This window comes from Periophthalmus magnuspinnatus, chromosome 16 (genome assembly GCF_009829125.3).
Source record: "Periophthalmus magnuspinnatus isolate fPerMag1 chromosome 16, fPerMag1.2.pri, whole genome shotgun sequence".
NCBI lineage: Eukaryota > Metazoa > Chordata > Actinopteri > Gobiiformes > Gobiidae > Periophthalmus > Periophthalmus magnuspinnatus.
In genome coordinates this window covers 23,665,538-23,685,943 of record NC_047141.1, presented here as the reverse complement: position 1 = coordinate 23,685,943, position 20,406 = coordinate 23,665,538, and the positions used below count along the sequence as shown (strand labels likewise).

The window sequence follows — 20,406 nt, the reverse complement described above, 5'->3', positions numbered from 1 at the left end:
CCGGGTGACAAACAGAAAACCCAATACAGGCAAGAAACTAACGAGGTTGCAGCTAAGAAGGCAGAGACACAGCTGAGGAGCAGCTGTGGAGCATTGTGTAGTCTTATCACAAAGTCTGAGGGAAGTCAATCGGCTACTCATAGTAACTTGCTGCCATGCTTAGAGCGAGGACTGTTACCACAGGCTGAGAGCTACACTGCTTTTTTTTTTTTTTACAGCTTAAGGCCAATGACGTCGGACGCTGTATGGCATGGACACCCCAGGAGGGCAGGACACCCTGAGCAACGCCTTAACTGTGTCTTTGGTCCCGCTAAGTCCTACTCTTGCAGTTTGAAACTACTTCTTTCTACAGTGTTGCTGAAGCTCTGGGGGTGCAGCTCTGCAGGGAGTGTCCATATTTAGCTTATCTACTGCTTGTAGTTTCCCACTGCGTCCTGCCCCTACCATTTGAAGCTCCCTCCTTTGCCAATGCCACGAGGACACTTGAGGTTGCTGTGCTGTTGCTGTGGACGTAAGAGTCGTGTGTAGTGTGAGAGCCACCAGCAAGAGGCCTGATTCACTGCAGTAGAAGCTAAGTGAAAGGATGCAAACTCCCTGCGGCCTTCTCTTCCCCCAGGAGAGAAGACTGCTTTTACTCAGCTACACCATCTGCTTTGGCTACACCTAACTATACCTTACACTCCCCCACGTCCATATGGTGCAGTTTGATCCCCTACAGTCCATCTTTTAGTCAAGAGATACGGTATGTTTGTATGTTATGTTTTTATAGGGTTTTTTCTACTTTTTAAAGAAACCACTATTAAACTTTTGTAAATATTTTTAATCCAGCCTCTTTATATATTTTTATATTTTGTTTTTTAAAACCACATTATTCAGTCAAAAATAATATTATATTGAAATAATTGCAGGGGTGTAGGTGGTGATAGGGGGTAGATGAAAAGTTTTCTGAGCATGCAAACCTCAAATGCAGGACTGTACAGAATTACTCAAATATGCATGTATCAAAATAAAACTCTGAGTCGACATGATGAGGGAGCACCATTATAACATGGCAAAAAGCTCATTAACATCAATTTTACATATGCCCCTTTACGCAAAATGAAAAAGTAAACTAAAGTGCAAGCTAAGGTTATTCAAACATACAACTATACAAGCTAATGAGTTCTGTTAGTTTCCACTTGTCTGTCCAATCTTTACCACTGCCTTCTAAACTTCCCTATATATGTGTGCTTATCTAGGAATAATGGTGTGAACCTGCTGTATACAGGCAGGTTAAGGGGCAGCGGAGGAGAATTCATTATCCTTGAGGCCTGGGTGAAGACAAGAGACCTTCAGATATGGCCGCCGACGTGCTTCCTGTTCACCTCCAGCTCCCCCTATCTCCTCCCACAGCTCTGATGAATAGGAGCGATGTGATTGGGAACGCAGGGAGCATCGCAGCCTCAGCCACGGAGATGGAGAGGAAGAACAAAGAAGGGCCTCTTTCGGAGCAGACAGAATCTATTAGGCAGTCCACTCGGTAAGGACTTGGTTAAGAAAGTGTAACTCTGTGTTTCCTTCAGGGCCAACAGGGACATAGATGTGCAAATTTGAAATGCACTTCATAAATGCATTAAGATCTGGTGGACATTCAAGTCAACTTTTGATGGAATTTGTCAATTTTTTTATGTATTTTTTCCTCTGTATAATCAGTTTTTGCTAGTGAGAACAAATGTATGGCTTATAAGACTTTGTGATGTTCAAAGTTTTGTTCTAGTTTGTTGGCCTGCAAAATATAAAGAATTTTTTGTTCCCTCTGTTTGCTCTTATCAACTTAAACAAAAAACTAATCTGCCAGCTACTGCTATCCATGAATCTATAGATTGGTGACTGAAGATTGGTCAGGTCAGTTGACAAAGAGGGTCAAAGGAATCTGTGGTCCTGTGCCCCAGGGCTTTATGGGCCCAGAATTGGACCACCTTCCTGTTGTTTTTATTGAAGGGGGACTGTGTGAGCCTTCTTGCCCCAGGCATTTCGTCAACCTTTCTGAATGGTTTCACCTCCCTGGGGGATGTATTGTGCTCTGACAGTTGCCCCAGTGGCATCAAAGTGGATGACATGCAGAGGACAAATTTTCCCTATAGGGACAATAAAGATGCACTGTGTAACTTTTTTCTGGAGGAGGGTTTGCCACCTGCTTGTTTCCATAGGGATGTTATTACTTTGCCTGGAATGTCCATGGAGACAAGCAGGTGGTGGACCCTCCTCCAGAACAGTTTTTGTTATTGATGGACATTTGTTCTCTGCATCATACCACCAGACCAAGTCACAGATTTGATCTGTGGAGAGGCAATCACGTTTTTCAAGGTATGTTTTAGGAATAAAAACGCATGTTGAATAAAAAAAGAACCTTAACCACTGTGAAATAAGAAGGCTCAGAGTTTGTCCTAGAGCGTGTGGTCTATAAGCTTTTTCACACTTTCATTATCACTTTCATATCAAAATTAAAATTGAAGGAACACTGAAGGATACATGCTATATTATTATTAGAGTCCTCATAGGATTTGCATTTTATGAAAATATATCAATGATACAATACAATAACACAAGCCAAATATCTGACAGCACATGATGAGGTTCAAAGAGAATCAAAGACGAGGTTGGCAGTGTGTCACCTGGCGAAATGGAGCGACAGCAGTTTAATAAGTCTGAACAAAAGCTCTCCCCATCACAGTCAAAGCCTTAATTACAAAAACGATGGGAAACCGAGGCCACCCTGTATCACCCTGGCAACCTTGATTCAATCATAGGTACCACAATGAAGAGGATGACGAAGAGATTTTCAGGGCAACTTAGAAGGACCAAGACTGAGTGTGAAAACTCAAAGCAGCATGCAAATGGATAGAGTAGCCATTTTACCCAAATAATCGTGGTACAGGATGCATATAATTCACACAATAGAAAAGTCATTGACAATACATGTTAATAGTAAACATGTTTTTGTTGTTCATTGGCAGACAGAGCATGCTGCAAATGAAACAGTAACCCAAGTGAACATTTAGGTTATCTTATTAAATATCTTAAGATTTGCTGTGGTTGAATTTGTTGATTAGATGCCCCACACTTTAAAATAGTCAATAAAGCAACCTATAAGTGTTTAAAAAAATATTATTAGTGAAGGGATAAAATCTCATGCCACTAGATCAAACAACAGAAAATTCACAGATTATCTTCACATGTGGAAATGAATCTTGTGAGATTTACTTTTACATTTGGCCCGGGCAAAAACAAATTGTTAAAATTAAATTTTAAAAAATGTAGCCATCATTATGAACTGAACCATACAACTTATTCATTAGGCCTACATATTTTCCCAAAATCCAGTCCTGTCTCCTCCTAATCTCGTGTCTTGTGGGAGTTGTTTCTTGTCCCTTCCCTATTAATAACTAATCTTTAACGACAGTGACTCATTGTTACAACAAAGATGTGCAGACATTTTGGAAAAACTTTGAAACAGATGGGCTCCAGCAGCACACAGCGTTGGCCACAGTTATGCCTAAAGTGGCCCATGAGAGAAGGAAATTATATTGGTAACAGGAATGCTCAGTGTTTCAACCAAGCAGGTTTCTGGCTAATTTCAATTACATGTCTTCATAGATGGTAGAAGTTCTAATTAACATTGTATATAAGTGTGCACCAAGACTCTGTACTAATTTGCTGTTGTTTGTGTGGGAAGCAGCGAGAGAAGATTCACTGATGAGATTGTTACCTTATATGAGGATGCAGTGTGCATGTCCTAATCATCTGTAAAACTCACCACAAACACACAAACCCACACACAAACATATTACAGTTACTATTTTAATAAAAAGAATATGCAGTATATAGAGTGCTGGCATATGCATATGCATAATGAATAGAAGCGTGCCACCCACAGCAATGGCACAGGAGTCAGCAGCTGCAAAAACATTATTGAATCTTCTCATATTGTTTTGTAATCTTTTCTGGAATAATTATCTTTGACTCTTGTGAATTACTTTACATTAGGAGATGCTGCTGTGTTTACAAAGCAGTCTCCAGATGGCTTAAACATAGTTCCCAATGCAACAATATATGCCGAATGTGTACAATATTTTCAAACGCTTGTTGCCATATTATAATTTTTTTTTTTTTTTTTTTTATGAAAAACTTGTGTGCCGCATATGGACTTATATAGTAATGCACTTGCATTACATGTGGGCATTATATATATATATATATATATATATATATATATATATATATATATATATATATATATATATATATATATATATATATATAATGCCCACATGTAATGCAAGTGCATTACATGTATGCATATACATATATATATGTATATATATATGTATATATATATATATATGTATATATATATATATATATATATATACATATATATATATACATATATATATACATATATATATATATATATATATATATATATATATATATATATATATATATATATATATATATATATATATATATATATATATACATATATATATACATATATATATATACATATATATATATACATATATATATATACATACAGGCTTGTTTAAGCCTGGAACGTTCACTACACTTTAGTCATCATTCATTCACTCTATGCTTGGTGGTGGTACATACTATAGCGACAGCTGCCCTGATATACAGCAAGGCTGCCACTCTGCACCATCACCACCAATCCCTCACACCCACACACACACACACACACACGCACACACACCCCCCCACACACACCCACACACACACACACACACACACACGCGTGCACACACACACACACACACACACACACACCACATTCATACTAGGTGTAGTGCCTAAGGACACAATGACAAAACTTGGTCAGAGCAGGAATGAATTCTCCAATCTTCAGGTTGGGGGATCACTGATCTAAACACTGACCCACTTATATTATAACAATTTACCATAGTCAAAGATGCAATTAATATTGATTCTGGCCATTTTCAATATTTTACTGTAACAACAAGAACAGTGTGTGATAAAGTGTTGCCCTCTATGACTAAGGACTGTGTGTACACCACTTAGTTTGTTTGATAAACGGCATTCACGACTCAGAAGACAAATTGCACATCTTATGTCCCCAAAAAACCCTGTTCATCTAAAAAACTGCTTCAAAACCAACCTTGTCTTGAAAGGAGAAAGCGTTTTGAATATGCTCTGGCAGAATCTTCAAAACAACAATGCTGCCCTCTGGTGGGGACAATAACATATTACTCAAATATGTTTTAAGAGTTTTTTAAAAATGGTAAATAGTTTAGCGTCCCAAAATGTAGTATATAAGCCCAAGAGACACAAATGTAGTTCTGCACATTATATATATTTTTAAAACATGAGGGATTGTAAATAAGATAATAAGGTAAAGGTAAAATTTCTGAAACACTTTATTGTCTTAAATACCACTTGACATTAGAACAGTCACATACAGAATAGGAGACATTCTAGTCCTTCACACTCTGCTCTCCAAGGTAAAGGTCAGGCTATGCTTACACACAATTTATGCTGCAATTCAATATGAGGTATTACATAGAGACATCTGCATTAATAATTATGAGCACAAATATTAAAATGCCCTCAAAATATCAGTCTGACTAGTTTTAAATAAAAATAATAATTGGTGTCTTCAGTGCAAGTTCAGTGCGCAGTTCAAACCAGTTTCAGGTGAACTGAATCCAAAGTCATTCTGATTGTAAGGGAAAAAGACCAAAACTGGAAGAATAAGCAAAACAAAAGAGTGTGTAAACATAGTCAGCTACAGATATCCAGTGTTTCAGGCAGTGCAAGGTGTCTATAGGATTCAAATATATAGTCAGTAGTGTAAATACGCAAATGTCAAGTCAGAAATTCATTCTCATTCTCAGTCATTATCCAGAAGTACCATCACTGAAACAAATACAGATTCATTGGCACATTGAACATCATGTTAAACAAAGGGTTAAATATAAATAATATCTGACATTTTGTATATAGCCTAATGTCACATTTTTGGAGAGAATAAAACAACAAAGAGAAGTGCACCAGGTGAAATGTAGTCTGCATTACTGTTTTGGATCGCAACATCTTAAACACACCAGGTGCTGCATGACTGTAAATAAATAAAAAGAGAAACACTTCATTTATATACAAGGTAAGAAATAAGTGCAAAGCTACATCAGTTCCCACAGTACGTCCACAGTAATACAACATGCGAAGAGGCACACGTTTTCATCAGACAGAAAGAAAGAATGGGATGCAAAGAGAAAGGCCCACACATGTAACACTGACTTTGACTGTCAAATCGCAATAACCAAATCTAAAAAACAACAATGTAAATACAGTGTTTATGTGTTGGGAATAAAAGGCAAATCTGAATACAATTGACAAAGGTTTTCAGTGATAAATTATGAAGAATTATTTGAGGTGTGAGGTTTTGGTCTTGTATATTCTCAATGCGTTTAAAAGTACAAAATAACACAGGCCATGTTGTCAATGAGAAAGCTATGTATACTGTTTCTTTCATTGTGAATTCTAAAGTTAAACGCTGAAATGTGCATGATAGACTTTCTGTCACCACATAAAAATCCTCTTATAAAACCTTTACTTATTTCTTTTGTTTTGGCAGAACACATTATATTGCATTACAGTCATATGTAAGGAACCCATATTATGCTTTCTCAGGCTTAAAAAGCAAACAAACAGATACGTGTGGAAAACATTTTTTGGTTCAGTCTGTTTTCCTCTGAGACTGATGCTGTTTTAGCACTACTATGAGCTATGTGACAGTAACAGATAAGTCCAGTTAGGGCATTTCTAAATATCAATGATCAACTTGGATTTTTTGAAATTGAGATATCTACAGTCAGTAAAAACTAGTGGTTTAGAGCTGAGTTCCGAGTTCGAAGGAAGAAATTGTTTTATTTTTTGTATTAAATGGCAATGATTAAAAGTATGTATTAATTATGTTCACAAAAATCATTATGAAAATCACTTGTTGTGTTCCTTTGTAGATCTATCACGATAATTACTGTTGTTTTCTTATCATCTAATACTTTCTGGGTCAATATTTATAGTGGGTACTTTTTTCTGTTAATCTATGTTGTATCTGTTCAATCAAATAAACTATAAATGAAATACTAAAAAAGCAAGGGTTTCCTGCTGAGTGGAAATGCCTAATCAAGCATAATATGGAATCTTTGAGGGTGCAATATGTAACTTTTATGGTGTGGGACCCACCACCTTATTGTCTCTTTGGAGATGTCATTGCCTTGTCTAGAATGTTCCACAATATGGCATTAAACCATTCTATCATTTATTCAGTTACATGAGTTTTTACTTATTACTCGCTAAAAATATAATAAAAACATCCATTCTTACTGGGAGGGGAGGGTCACCTGTAACTTGTCCTGGTGGCGTCATCTGTTCCTATGGTGATAAGTGATCAGTTTAATGCCATTCAGTGAAACAATTTAGGCAAAGTAATAACATCTCCATGGATACGATCAGGTGACGAACCCTCCACCTGAAAAGTTACATAGTGCACCTATAAAAAAGCTATTTACAGTCAAGATGACATTATAGAGTATGACATTATCGTTAGTCCTGTTTGTTTTGGAGAGATGCTTTTACACGCTTGCGCACATAAAACACGGTGAGCGCGGAGCAGCAGTTGGTGAAGATGAAGAGCGCCACAGCATCGTGAGCCAGGTCGCCATGGAGACGCTCATAGAGGGGGCGGCGCTCCGTGAAGTCCATGCGCAGTGCCGCGATCTGCATGAGCGTGGAGACCCCCATCAGAACGTGAAAAATCTGGTGACCCTGGCCTATAAAGTCACACTTGCCCGTGAACAGGCTCTCTGGGTGGGGGAAAGAGAAGAAGTAGGCGCTGAGAATGAATAATATTGTGTGGTAAAAGTGGTATGACACTGCAGGGTCAGAGCAGCCGGTCTGATAGCAGCTGTAGATGCGATGAACAACTGGGCTGATGTCTAAACAGTAGGCTAAGGTGCAGGGAACCAACTGGTAAAGCTTGTTGGTAAACTTAGGCATCTCAAGACTTGAGTACCTGCCATAGCAACAGCCGAAGCAAGTTAGCCATGACAGGAAAGCGGCAGTGGGTAGATAAAACCCACGGACTCTTGTGTGCCAGTCCTCTTCTATCACGTAGTAGTAGTGAGCCACTGCACAGCCATATTGATAAACTGCAACACCCAAGTAGTCCAAAAAGTAAAACGTGAAGAAGGACAACTCGGACTTGGCACTCAGAAGATGAGCAAGCGCACTGAAGGAGAGTGTGATGAAGGCAGTGAGGAGGATGATGAAGAGTGGCTGGGCATGGGGGTCCCGTAAGAAGTCCACGGTCTGGGAGATCTCCTGACACTTGACAAGAATAATCATTGCAGTGAGCAAGTGTGTCCACACGTTTATGCTTTCATTGTGCCTTTGGAAGAGGGTGAGGAAGTAGTAGCGCCAGCTCTGGTCCGTCTGCCTGTACCCAGTGAGAATATAGCGCTCCTGGAAGACCTTGGGCACGTCAGAGAGCTTGACGGTGCAGGGGAGCGTGGGGAAGGCCGACTCCAGGAGCTGAGGGATCTGACGGAGCTGCTGCACATTGATGAACAGCCGTCCGATCTGCTCCATCACCACCGTCGCCATGTTGGACTGGAGCAGAGAGAGGACAAGGTCAGTAATTTACAGCTACTGCACAGATTACAATCTGTCGTGGGCCTGATAGTGAGTTGTTTTTGTACTTTTTATACTTTTAATATTTAATCTGTTCTGTTGGGTCAGATTTTATTATGTTGCAACTCTGAATACTACCAAAGCAACTCTTCGGTAGTATTCAGATTCTACAATGTAGCAATGATTCAATTTCTGAAAGGAAACAAAAGCAAGTTATTCAAAACTAAATTCACTAATGTTAGGTTATCTGTGTATTTTCTATATCTATCATTCTCTTTTTCCACAAGCTACACTACAAGGAAACAATGTGCATGTACATGTTCTATGACTAGGCTTTACATTCACAAACACTGTTTGTTTTTGCTTTAAGGCTGAAATGCAAATATTCATAACATTTAGGAGATCAACCCTTCAACAAAAGACAGCCTACTCTGGTCATAGAATATGACACACCTAAGACTATCACACTAGAGGCGTCCACACTTTTCTGGAAGCGCGTATATCTTCGTCATCATCATCATCATCAGCGATGCTATAGACTCATCAGAATATCTATGGTAATGGTATATATTTATTGTACGCACCTGCCACCTGTCATTATTTTGCCAGTTGGAAACCAATTTCATTCAATTTCACATATGACCACACGTGAAATGACAGTTTTGGCTATTCTGAGACACTGTGACTTTGGCTGTTGGCCTTTAGCCTACAAAAAGGCCTCCGCATTTGCATCTGAGATCAGGATTTAGGTTGATCACGTGACGGATCACATCAGTTATTTAATGCGTTGGTCCAGGGCTGTGGACAGCAGTGGGCTCGGGGAGATTAGGCTGTGTGGGATGCACAGGCCGGGGTTCAGGGAGAGGCGTGGATGGTGAATGAGAGGACGTTACGTAACATAACCCCATCCGCTGTCCACACCCAAGGCTTGAAATCCCTTCAATTATTTATTGGTAGGAATAATGTTTGACTGTACAAATGACTGCTCTTTCATCTGGTGATTATTTCGATGTGCAAATACATGTAAATGTGCACCTGGATTGCACAGTAAAAGAAAATGAGAATCCATGCAGTAATTCAGCGCGTGTGACAGGCTGGAGATCTCCCGTGCGCTTGTTCGGCTCTGGAAACGAGAATAATCCCTCTATCGGCGGTGCACAGCTCGATAGGACGCGACACATCCCTGGCTATGGCACGGTTCCACTGAAAATACTGGCAGATGCGGCCCAATATAAGAAAATGCAAACGCACATAACCTACCTTTAGGCAGACAACTCAGTCCAAATGTATGAGTCCTTTTGGCAAGAAATGGTCAAGAACGCCGACAGAAATGGGCTTCATTGTTGGAAGATAGCCTACATAAGACAGAGACAGGTAGGAGGAGCCGTGCGAAGCGGCTCTCGAAGCGCAGTTGCTGGGGAATACGAACATGTATTTGACGTACTGTCCATTGACCAATGAGAGTGCGCAGCGCCGCTCCTGTCTGCGCCTTCGCTCTGCTTTGGCCAATCACAGCCGCTTGTCTCCTCACCAGTCCGCCCTCTTCAAACAGGAATTCTTCCATTGTGACACTCATTAGCACTTTGGCGTGAGTGCTACTGGCAAACTGTGGTGTTAAATATCCCACAGAGTCAAATAATGAATAGGCCAATGTAATAACATCACATATTATTATTCTTACAAAACAGGTGTGCCATATTAGACGTTTTCAGTGTGTTCAATTGAAAAAGATACATTTTCTTTTGACTTTTGAATTATGCATTATGTTATGTTATTATTGTTTCATTAGATTTTTATATAGTTGCATCTCTTGTGTATGAAAAGCATGAAAGACAAGGCTGTGTGTGTTGTTTTGGGTTAATTCCCCCAGCAAATAACTGAACACTCTATGTGATTTGAATAATATAACCTTTATTCAAGCCCACCTCTGTGTCAGATATATAGCATATGAACCTAAAAAAAACCCATGACGCCATTACATTTGTTTATTAAAGCTAATTTCCCTGCTTATCTAGTTTATATGTTAGAAAGTTTATTAACAGGGACATAACAGGGGCATTGAACAAAAAACACGCTTTGTACCCACACACCTGCGTTTCCTCCTGAGACATAGGCTGCAAAATAGGAAAAAAAAAAAAAAAAACACAACAAAACATTGCATACATTCCTTGGTAAAAGTACTATTATAAAATTAAGAATAAAACAAAAAAAACAGTGTCCCCTTCCTACTCACTCCTTAGTCAGATAGTTATTTTTTTGTTTTTTTTGTTATATTTGCTACAATAACATTTAATTTTATACAGACCTATTTATTATGACAAGACTGTATTAAATTAAATTGAAGAGCATGTTTAACTTTCTTTAGATGTGTTAGATTTTGGCTGGTTATATTTGGGTAAAGATGGTATTTTAAGTGTTTAAGCTTCATTAGACAACAGAAAGCACCCTGCCCTCCATGTCTGTCAGACCCATGGTACAAGTATGCAGATGCACATACGGCATAATAGTTCCTTTCTAACCGCTGACAATAGAGCAACTGTTCATTCTTCTGTAATATGTAATTCTTCTGTAGATCTGAAGGCCAGTGTCCAGAACATGTCGTTTTCAGTGAGATCAGTGACATTGATGCATAGTGATGTGGCTGTTGTGTTCTTTGGGTTTATTCAAATTGTTCAGATAGGCTACAGGTAATTTGGGATCACATTGGGCAAGTTTGAACAGCTAACAAAAAGAGTTGCTGAACAGGTTGAGCTGAGAGTTACTTAAGGCTAACGTTATGGGATGAGAGAGTCTAACACGAACAAGTAATCAAGTGATGAACTTGAGCAGAAGGATGCCTAACTCCTTTTTAAACATAATAAACAAATAGAAAATGTACAAATATATAGAGCCTTTAATTATAAGTTTTGTAAAGGATTGGGCCCTTTCAACGGACAGCACTGGTGCCTATGTGTTTCAACTATACCATCAAGTTATAGTGGAAAAATAACTTCAATTTAGTGTGTTCGTGCTGACAATGACGACAATGAACTTTTTGCCATTTTTTGTTCTCTGTACATAGTGATTCTGTCTCTCAGGGTCATGCCAGAGGAGTTGGTGACCATGGCTTGGTATCTCTTCCAGTCTCTGATGAAGATTGTAATTACAGAGATATTAAACATAAGGTAGTTATTGTTAAACATGTAGTTGAGAGGCAAATTGTGTCATAGAATTCCCACCTGCCATCCAGCTCAGTTGTAAATTATTAGCATTGGACTTCTCTTTAAAACTCATGACACAGATCAAGATGTTCACACTTTGGAGATTTAGTGTATATCAAATTGTGTAACGTTTATGTTGTATTGCAGGTGATTTTAAGTGTAGATGTTGCATACTATCAAACGGCCACTAGATGTCAGCAATTGGCCATTTATCTACCACGTACTGACGGTATTACCTACAACCAACAAAGAAAGCAAATATATATTGTAAGATGTGAGCTACTGTGAACAAGTGTTTCCCTTGTGGATCAATAAAGTTTATCGAAGTTTAATAGTATTTTTGTGAAACTTTAATAGAAAAAGATTGATTGTACAGCATATAAAACCAACAGAACCGTTCACATATTTCAACGTTTGTTTATAAAAAAAAAAAAGCCCTCTATAGTAGTTCAATCAAATACAGTATAAAAAGCTGCCAAGGTCTACTTAGAAGAGATGTTAGAGATGTCACACTAAATCTAAAACATGTAACAACAGTAACAGGATAAACTAATGCAACCAGCAAAATTGAAAACAGCATCAGTAAAAAATAAAAACAGATCTTTGGAAATGTCATAAATGAACCCAAACATAAAAGTTAAATTTCCTTTTCTTTAATTGCCTCTTTGTTTTTTCTGACCTCTTCGAGCCTTTTATCCTGTGAATACAAAACAAAAATAAGCATGACTTTATTACACCTGTGGGTGCAGTTTTTGGAACATACCTTCTCCTTAAATTTCTCATTCAGTGCGGCCATCTGAGCGTTGCGGTTCTCTTTGTTAGCCTCCATCTTCTGAGCGAGTTTTTCCAGTGCCATCTTCTTGAAGTTGCAGTCTTCTTCGAAGGCTTTCTGGATCACTTCTTTCTCATGTTCACGTTTTTCAGCCAAATGTTTTAGTACCTCAGCCTGTTGACTCTGAAACATGTAAATATAAATCAATAAACATGAAAAAATGATATGAAATTATTTAATGGAATAGAAACGTGGTTACCTTGCGTCTCTCTTTTGCAGCCTCGAGTTTTTTCTCGATTTCATCAAGTGAAGTTTCTTTTTTCCTCAGAGGAGACAGAGGGAAGTCTTTGGGTTCTGGGCTTGTGGGTGTCAAGATCACCTCAAAGGCTTGACCCGAAGCTCGCTTGTTAAGAACCTTCACTTGCATTTCTGAACCACCAACAACATCAAATAAACTATTAGCAAGTCATTTGTATGAGAAAGTACTGTCTACTTCAATTCTGAGCATTGCAAAACAAGACGACACACAAGATTGGGTCCACGAGAACTGGAGAAGACAAGATTTTGATATAATTCTCAAGATATACATTGTACTGTTCAGTTCACAATTTCACATACTTTATTGCTTACTGCACTGCTTTTTTGAAGACAAATATAAATACAAAAACATCTGGAGAGATCATTTCAGCATGTGTGCATAATATTTTGGCTATTTTATCTTGTAGCACAAGATCGTGTCCCATCCCTAATTACCAGTTATTAACATTAGGCTTGAATTAGTTTCCATACCTCCAGAGTCCATCTCTGCAATGGTATCTTTAGTCACTAAAAGAGAAAACAAAAAATGCTTAAATGAATATATATTGTTTAACACATGCTTCACTTAATATACAGAATAAAATGTGATGAGTTAAAATGTTTCTATAACATATGTCTTATCCTTTTATGCACATGAAATTTGAACACATACACCTCCTCTGCAACATGTGCTCTGGGTTATTTAATGTCATACAAAAATTCTGTTCCTTATGTAATTAGAAACGTGACATAACATGCCAAACAAAACGAGCTCTCCACTCCCCTCACTGGTGCCCAGAGCTACAATCCACTGTGTAATTAACTATGTGCACGATAAGAATGGGGTGTGCTGCTGTGCAAACCGACTGTGGACTATCTTATATAATAATAATAATAATAATAATAATAATAATAATAATAATAATAATAATAATAATAATAATAATACGGAACAAATGCATTGAAACAAATGATGATGTATACATAGGGTTCAAATTTGCGTTGTCGTGTTAGTAACAGTTAATTGTATTTTGAAGTGACGTAAAAAGATTTGGGGTGATAGCCACTAACTCTACCCAACTTGGTCAGTTACATAATGTTTACTCGCACAAAGCACGTGTTTATTTTTGAGTTTACAGTGGAGTACTAACAAGTAATAAAGTAAACACAACAAACTTTTAGTAGTAGGCTCTTGCTAGTGTTTTCATAAACATTTCCCATGATGCAAAAACTAAAAGTCCTCTTTCCGTACTTTGGAACAGTAAATTAATCTAATAAATATAATAACCCTGACTTAATCTAGTACTTCCAAAAGTCAAACCCATCGACCCTAATGTTTACTGAGCCTTCTTTAATCTGTCTGAAAGCCCTTTGTTGATGAAAATCCAAAGCATTGTTCTCACCGTCAAGTGCCTGGTCCAGACCTGAGTCTTTTCTTCTTTTCAGACCGCCAACCTCGCGCCGCTGCTGCAGGTTCGCGCACAAACCGCGCATCAAAAGGACGAACCTGCGTCACAAAAGCGTGCGCCGCCATTGGTCAAATTCAGCCAATCACTGCACGCGCTGGGGTTTAGGGCGCGAGACCGTCAGGGGGGTGCAACAGAAAAAAAGTACATGCGATAAATTTAAGTAGTTCAAATTGTTGTTGTTTTTAGAACCTTTTTGTTTACAGACCCATTTAAAAGGTTAATATATGATAGAGTGTCATTGTAAAAATGTTTAAAAGCAGGTTTTAATTGTTAAATTTACATTTGTGGACAGTCATCCGACATTTAAGGAGCAGAGAAGCACAGAGCCTTGAGAAGAGCATAAACGTACAATGAAAGTGCAAACAAATTCACTGAGGTCTGAACTATTTAGCCAATACATTTCACTAATCATTTAGAAGTCTGGTTTGATGTCACTTATACAAAGACCTGGGTTATGAAGGTAATGTCCCTGTTGTAATGACACAGTACAGCAGGAGGCTCTTCGTGTGGTGATCGTCTGCAGCTGGATGGACGGATCTTTGATCTATAAAGGAACGGATGAAATATAGGATTAACTCGCTTTATGTTGAAATTGTGATTAAGGAAACAGGGCTTTTCTTCTGAAAATCCAGTCACAACTTCCGCTTTTATTTATTTGCGTTGGAAACACGGAACAGCCTGAGTTTGTATCGCCCTGTATAAGTCACATCCATCACGATGGGCGCCTGTATGGCTTTATGCTCTTTGGCGAGCTGTGTAAGTACATTACATTATAGTGAACAGCAGTCGTACTTTCTGTGCTTCATTCTGTGGTTGACCTGTTCACGCTCAGCTCAGCTGACGAGCCTGGTTTGCTGTTGTGTTATGTCTTAGTAATAACGACTACAAGGTTAATGTTACATCCACAGGTTTTATACATATTCTGATGTATAAAAAATGTAACCGATATATATATAGCCGAATTATATAGTCAATTGAGTTATAAGTTAAACCCATTCGAAGGCCTTATAAGAACACTCTGCATTATGACATTGTCAGTGTTATTAATATCAGCCAGCCTAGTTAATGGTTAAATATAGGAGTATGCATGAATCATTATATAAATGGCTTTTATGTTTTAGTTTGTGATCTATCTGAAAACGAATGCTTTTAGTCACAGGCTATCCAAAACTGGGACACTTATTACTTATCATGTAATAATGCTGGTGGGCTGTGGCCAAACCCGTAGCTACTACATGAAGGTTTGTTTCTTCTCCAAAGGCGTCCTGTCTGTGTGGCTCCGCGCCATGCCTCCTCTGTGGCTGCTGTCCATCCTCTAATAACTCCACTATCACTCGCCTGGTCTTCTCCTTTTTCCTGTTGCTGGGAACTATGGTGTCTGTAATAATGATCCTTCCGGGAATGGAGACTCAACTACGTAAAGTGAGATGTTTTCTTTTTCAAATGAGTTATTAATTGTTCTTATAAATTTTCAACTAACAATAATACACCATATTTCCTTGTGCAATAGATCCCAGGATTTTGCCAAGGGGGAGCAAGTATACCAGGCCTTGAAAACCAAGTCAACTGTGATGTCATTGTTGGTTACAAGTCTGTTTATCGCATGTGCTTTGCCATGACATGCTTTTTCTTCCTGTTTTGTGCCATCATGATCCGTGTGCGCAGCAGTAAAGACCCTCGAGCTGGTCTTCAGAATGGGTGAATGCTCTTATTTAAATCTATGAGTAATGTGTCTTGTAATAGATTTACAAACAGTGTACCTGTATTGTCTTGGTAAGCTGTTTGAAAGGTGAGTTAACTGTTTTATTTATTTTAGGTTCTGGTTCTTCAAGTTTCTTATTTTAGTTGGGATAACAGTGGGAGCATTTTTTATCCCCGACGGAACATTTAACACAGGTACTTAAATTTAAACTTGATTTATGCATAATTTTGGATGAGTAGGGTAACCAATAATTTAGATATTTATCTGGTCCTTATGTGATTTGTGTTTCCAGTATGGTTTTACTTTGGAGCAGTGGGGTCATTCATCTTTATTCTGATTCAACTAATTCTGCTCATTGACTTTGCCCATTCTTGGAACAAAATTTGGGTTGAAAATGCAGAAGAGGGTGATAACAAAGGCTGGTATGCAGGTAAGATATCTTAGCATATTCTTTCCTCAGTATTTTTCATTTATTTATTATTTATTATTACATTTATCTTTTTCTTTTACAGCCCTGTTGTTTTTTACCATTCTTAACTATGCCTTGACCATCACTGTGGTGGTGCTGTTCTATGTTTACTACACACAGCCTGATGACTGCACAGAGCACAAGGTCTTCATCAGCCTCAATCTCATCTTCTGTGTCATCATTTCTGTTGTGTCCATCCTGCCCAAGGTCCAGGTACAGTAACCAAATGTTTAGGAATATAGAATAGTAAACAATGAGCCTCATACTAAATGATTACAGTTATTCCGTCACTTAGAAAAGTGGTGTAGCAAAAGCCTCTTATCAAATCTACAGTGACTTTTAAATGAATAACAGTGGTAATACATTACATTACAAACACAATAAATCTATCTGTCTCCTACAGGTCAACGTTTGATAAAATAGTTGTTTCAAGAAATAATGTTTAATCCTGACAAATGTGATTATGGTTTATTTTTTCATTAAGGGAGCGGCCCTATTCCTGTATATTATCTTCTTATTGCACAAATTTTATTCTTATTTAAATGACTTTTTATTTTTATTCTTAATTCTATCCTGTGGTTGTGGCATCTGTTAACTAAGAGAATTTCCCTTCGGGGATCAATAAAAGTGATTCTGATTCTGATTCTGATATTAAAGGAAATATCAAGGCTTAATCATTTTAGTTTTTAAGACAGAATGATGCATAATAAGAACCTAACCTCTGATTCATACTCCTTTTAACATTAACTGGAACAGAATAACCATAGTAAAATTATGTTTATGTTTGTTGCAGGACGCCCAGCCACACTCCGGTTTGCTTCAAGCTTCAATCATTTCTCTCTACACCATGTATGTCACCTGGTCTGCAATGACCAACAACCCAAGTGAGTCGATCTCGGTTTTTGACTTTCTGTACTTTCCTGCTATGTTGCACTCATTGTAAATAAATATTACTAAAGGTTTAACCAACAACTGGTTTATTTTAGCACTATTATTAATTTAGAATATGTTTGTATCAGTATGTGCGCACCTTTTCAAACTAAAATTCAAGGACTTTCCAAGCACCTTCAAGCTATAGTTTTGTTATGTTTTTGTGTTCCTGCTTACAATTAGTCTCCTTATTGCATAGCTGTTTTTTCCCATGCAAACTTATAAATATTATATATGCTATTTTTTAGCAGCTTTAGTCAGTCTGAATGTTTTTTTTTTTTCTGTATTTGCATTTTTAGATCGGAAATGTAACCCAAGCCTCTTGAGTCTTATGTCAAACGTTAGCACTACAGAGCAGCCTGGAGACAATCCTGGACATGTCCAATGGTGGGATGCTCAGGGCATTGTTGGATTGATCATTTTCATTTTCTGCACTCTCTACGCCAGGTAAACACAGTTTCTACAACAATTTCCTGTACTTCTGTTTTTAAGATATTAAACCTTTATTTCCCCCTCTGTAGTATCCGTTCGTCCAGCAATGCCCAAGTAAACAAGCTGATGCAGACAGAAGAGACTGGGGGGTCAGGGGGCGGGGGGGTTGTGGGGGAGGATGGAGTGCTCAGAGCTGTGGACAATGAGGAGGATGGAGTCACCTACAGCTACAGCTTTTTCCACTTCCACCTCTGCCTGGCCTCGCTCTACATCATGATGACCCTCACCAACTGGTACCAGTAAGTACAAGGCACCCAAGTTACAAACATTTAAATTTGGACCATTAAAACTCAGTCATAGTAAGTTGATCACTTATAGTGTGTCAGAGTATGTCAAAGTGTGTGTGTGTATATACATAGACATGCACACACACGCACGTATACATATATGACCACCAGAGGGCAGACTAATTCTTCACTTGACACTTTTAGAGTGTTTCCTAGGTATTTCTGCTGAGACTAAGGTGACACAGGAAATCAGTACTTAAAAGACTTATACAACATTGGACTGAAACATCTGTTTGATTGGCTTTTTTAATGCTTATGATAATACAAATTGCAAGAATAATTGTTCCCAGTGCTGCTGCCTAGCTTGTTTTTCAGACTCTAGGGAGAAAATAGACTGTGTAGATAGATGGGAAACACATGCCAACCATAAAGGGCTGATATTACTATGAAAGTGTCAATATAATTTTCTGTGTCCTCCCATAGGCCTGACACCACTACCCAAGCTATGCAGGACAGTATGCCTGCGGTGTGGGTGAAGATCAGCTCCAGTTGGCTGGGCCTTGCACTCTACCTATGGACTCTCATTGCCCCTCTCATTTTTCCAGACAGAGATTTTAGCTGAGATGTCCCCTCAATGCACTTTGTAAAATGTAGGATGATAGTCAATTAATGAAGAAAACATTTCATTTGTCTTGGGTACTTATGAGGATAATCAACTAGTCCAATTTCATATAGACTGACAGTCTCTGTTAGTGTTTTTCAATATGTTGTGTTTTTTTTGTTTTTTTTTGCATTAGAAGGTATCACATAGCTTTAATTTACCAATGCAAGGGTAATGTCTTGTTTAATGGCTTAAACACTAATATGATACTACCTATGTACTAACTACAACAAGACTTAAAAGTAAAACTAGTATTCTGATTGGTCAAGTGTGGAATTCCCTAAACAGCTGTTTGTGTATAAGCTCTAGAGGAGGCAGCCTTTTCAGTGCCCCTCAGATATACAAGTGTGGAAGTAAGATAAGAACCAATTGACCCACCCAAGACGGGTTTCTCCACTGCAGCAGGGATATATTAAAAATATTAAAATCCAACTTAAATGAAGCATCAGTTTGGACTAACAGCCAAGTCCTACCTGCAGTCCTAAACTCCATTTTGAGCTATATAGACAGAAAAGTAGTAGAAAGTAGTGAGCCCTGTCAACAGTGTCACTTTATGATAGTGTGGTTGTGTTATTATTTCAAAAAGGGAAGACATTTCAGATTGCTGGTAAAATGTTTAAAATATGTATTGCTGTAATATAATGTATCATAGTTACCTCAAGTTCCTTGTAAACTGTTAATTCAATCAGTATATGCTGTCCTGAAATCATTTAAGTCCCACCTATTTTCATTATTTTAATCAACTTGTAAGTTAACATTATTTCAAGTCTGACAGAGGAATGATAATTCTTGTCAACGCTATTTTTTGTGAACACTAAGAGTGCCTTTTCAGTGTGGTAATTTTATTATCTTGTGAACAGTACCAATGTTTGCTAATCGTTTTTTTTATCAGCTGGTAAAATTTGCATGTAACCAGAATTTGCCAGATGAAATGCAATCACATGAATTTACCTTAAACAATCTTTATAATAAAAAATAAGGATGCCATTTTCTTGCATGGTTCGTGTTTTTCAAAAACACAATTTACATTGTACGTACACTCGCATTGGATATTTGGGTAGAATACTTAATGCAGTCTTTTCTTTATACCTATGCTAGTTTTATGTGGATGTTGTTATTGTAGGGGGCTCATTAAGATGTGTGTGATCTGATATAATTCCTCTGTATTTAGGTCATGAGGTCCTATAATAGGGGGTGCCAGGTGTTGATAAGGACAATCTCTGATAAGTGGCAGTGCTACACAGTGTCTTCAAGTCATGCTCTTCTTTGTTTGTTTAGTTATCTGGCACATATTGCTGCACTGGGATGTTGACTTTCACTTTGACAGTGATAGAAAGATTACACAACTTTTAAATGACTCCTTTTATGGTTTACTAACTGCAATTTGTTTTCACCTCCTCCACTACTTTTTAATGTAAGCTACCAAAGTGCGGTTTTGACCTGGACGAAACCCTCTGCTGTTATTTCCACGTGAG

At 38.0% G+C, this 20,406-nt stretch overlaps 3 protein-coding genes across 4 annotated transcripts; 1 reads left to right on the top strand and 2 right to left on the bottom strand.

The window, feature by feature from the left end:
• Positions 1-5,414: 5,414 nt before the first annotated feature.
• On the bottom strand, positions 5,415-10,117 carry paqr7b (progestin and adipoQ receptor family member VII, b). Its single transcript, XM_033981715.2, has 2 exons — positions 9,973-10,117; positions 5,415-8,691 (listed from the first exon to the last, which is right to left on the bottom strand). The coding sequence occupies exon 2, from the start codon at positions 8,683-8,685 to the stop codon at positions 7,627-7,629; it is 1,059 nt and encodes a 352-aa protein (XP_033837606.1). The 5' UTR covers positions 8,686-8,691; positions 9,973-10,117; the 3' UTR covers positions 5,415-7,626.
• A 2,229-nt stretch (positions 10,118-12,346) lies between these two features.
• stmn1b (stathmin 1b) lies at positions 12,347-14,460 on the bottom strand. Of its 2 annotated transcripts, XM_033981075.2 has the most exons (5): positions 14,385-14,460; positions 13,474-13,509; positions 12,944-13,113; positions 12,676-12,867; positions 12,347-12,609 (listed from the first exon to the last, which is right to left on the bottom strand). In XM_033981075.2, exons 2-5 carry the CDS (start codon positions 13,484-13,486, stop codon positions 12,550-12,552), a joined length of 435 nt encoding a protein of 144 aa, XP_033836966.1. In that variant the 5' UTR covers positions 13,487-13,509; positions 14,385-14,460; the 3' UTR covers positions 12,347-12,549. The 2 variants fall into 2 exon arrangements, with proteins under 2 accessions (XP_033836966.1, XP_055083693.1); XM_055227718.1 differs by lacking the exon at positions 13,474-13,509 and having other exon boundaries at positions 12,348-12,609.
• A 607-nt stretch (positions 14,461-15,067) lies between these two features.
• serinc2l (serine incorporator 2, like) lies at positions 15,068-19,916 on the top strand. Its single transcript, XM_033981074.2, has 10 exons — positions 15,068-15,206; positions 15,711-15,872; positions 15,961-16,148; positions 16,267-16,346; positions 16,445-16,582; positions 16,665-16,834; positions 17,415-17,505; positions 17,851-17,998; positions 18,073-18,282; positions 18,754-19,916. The coding sequence occupies exons 1-10, from the start codon at positions 15,168-15,170 to the stop codon at positions 18,890-18,892; spliced, it is 1,365 nt and encodes a 454-aa protein (XP_033836965.1). The 5' UTR covers positions 15,068-15,167; the 3' UTR covers positions 18,893-19,916.
• Positions 19,917-20,406: the final 490 nt, after the last annotated feature.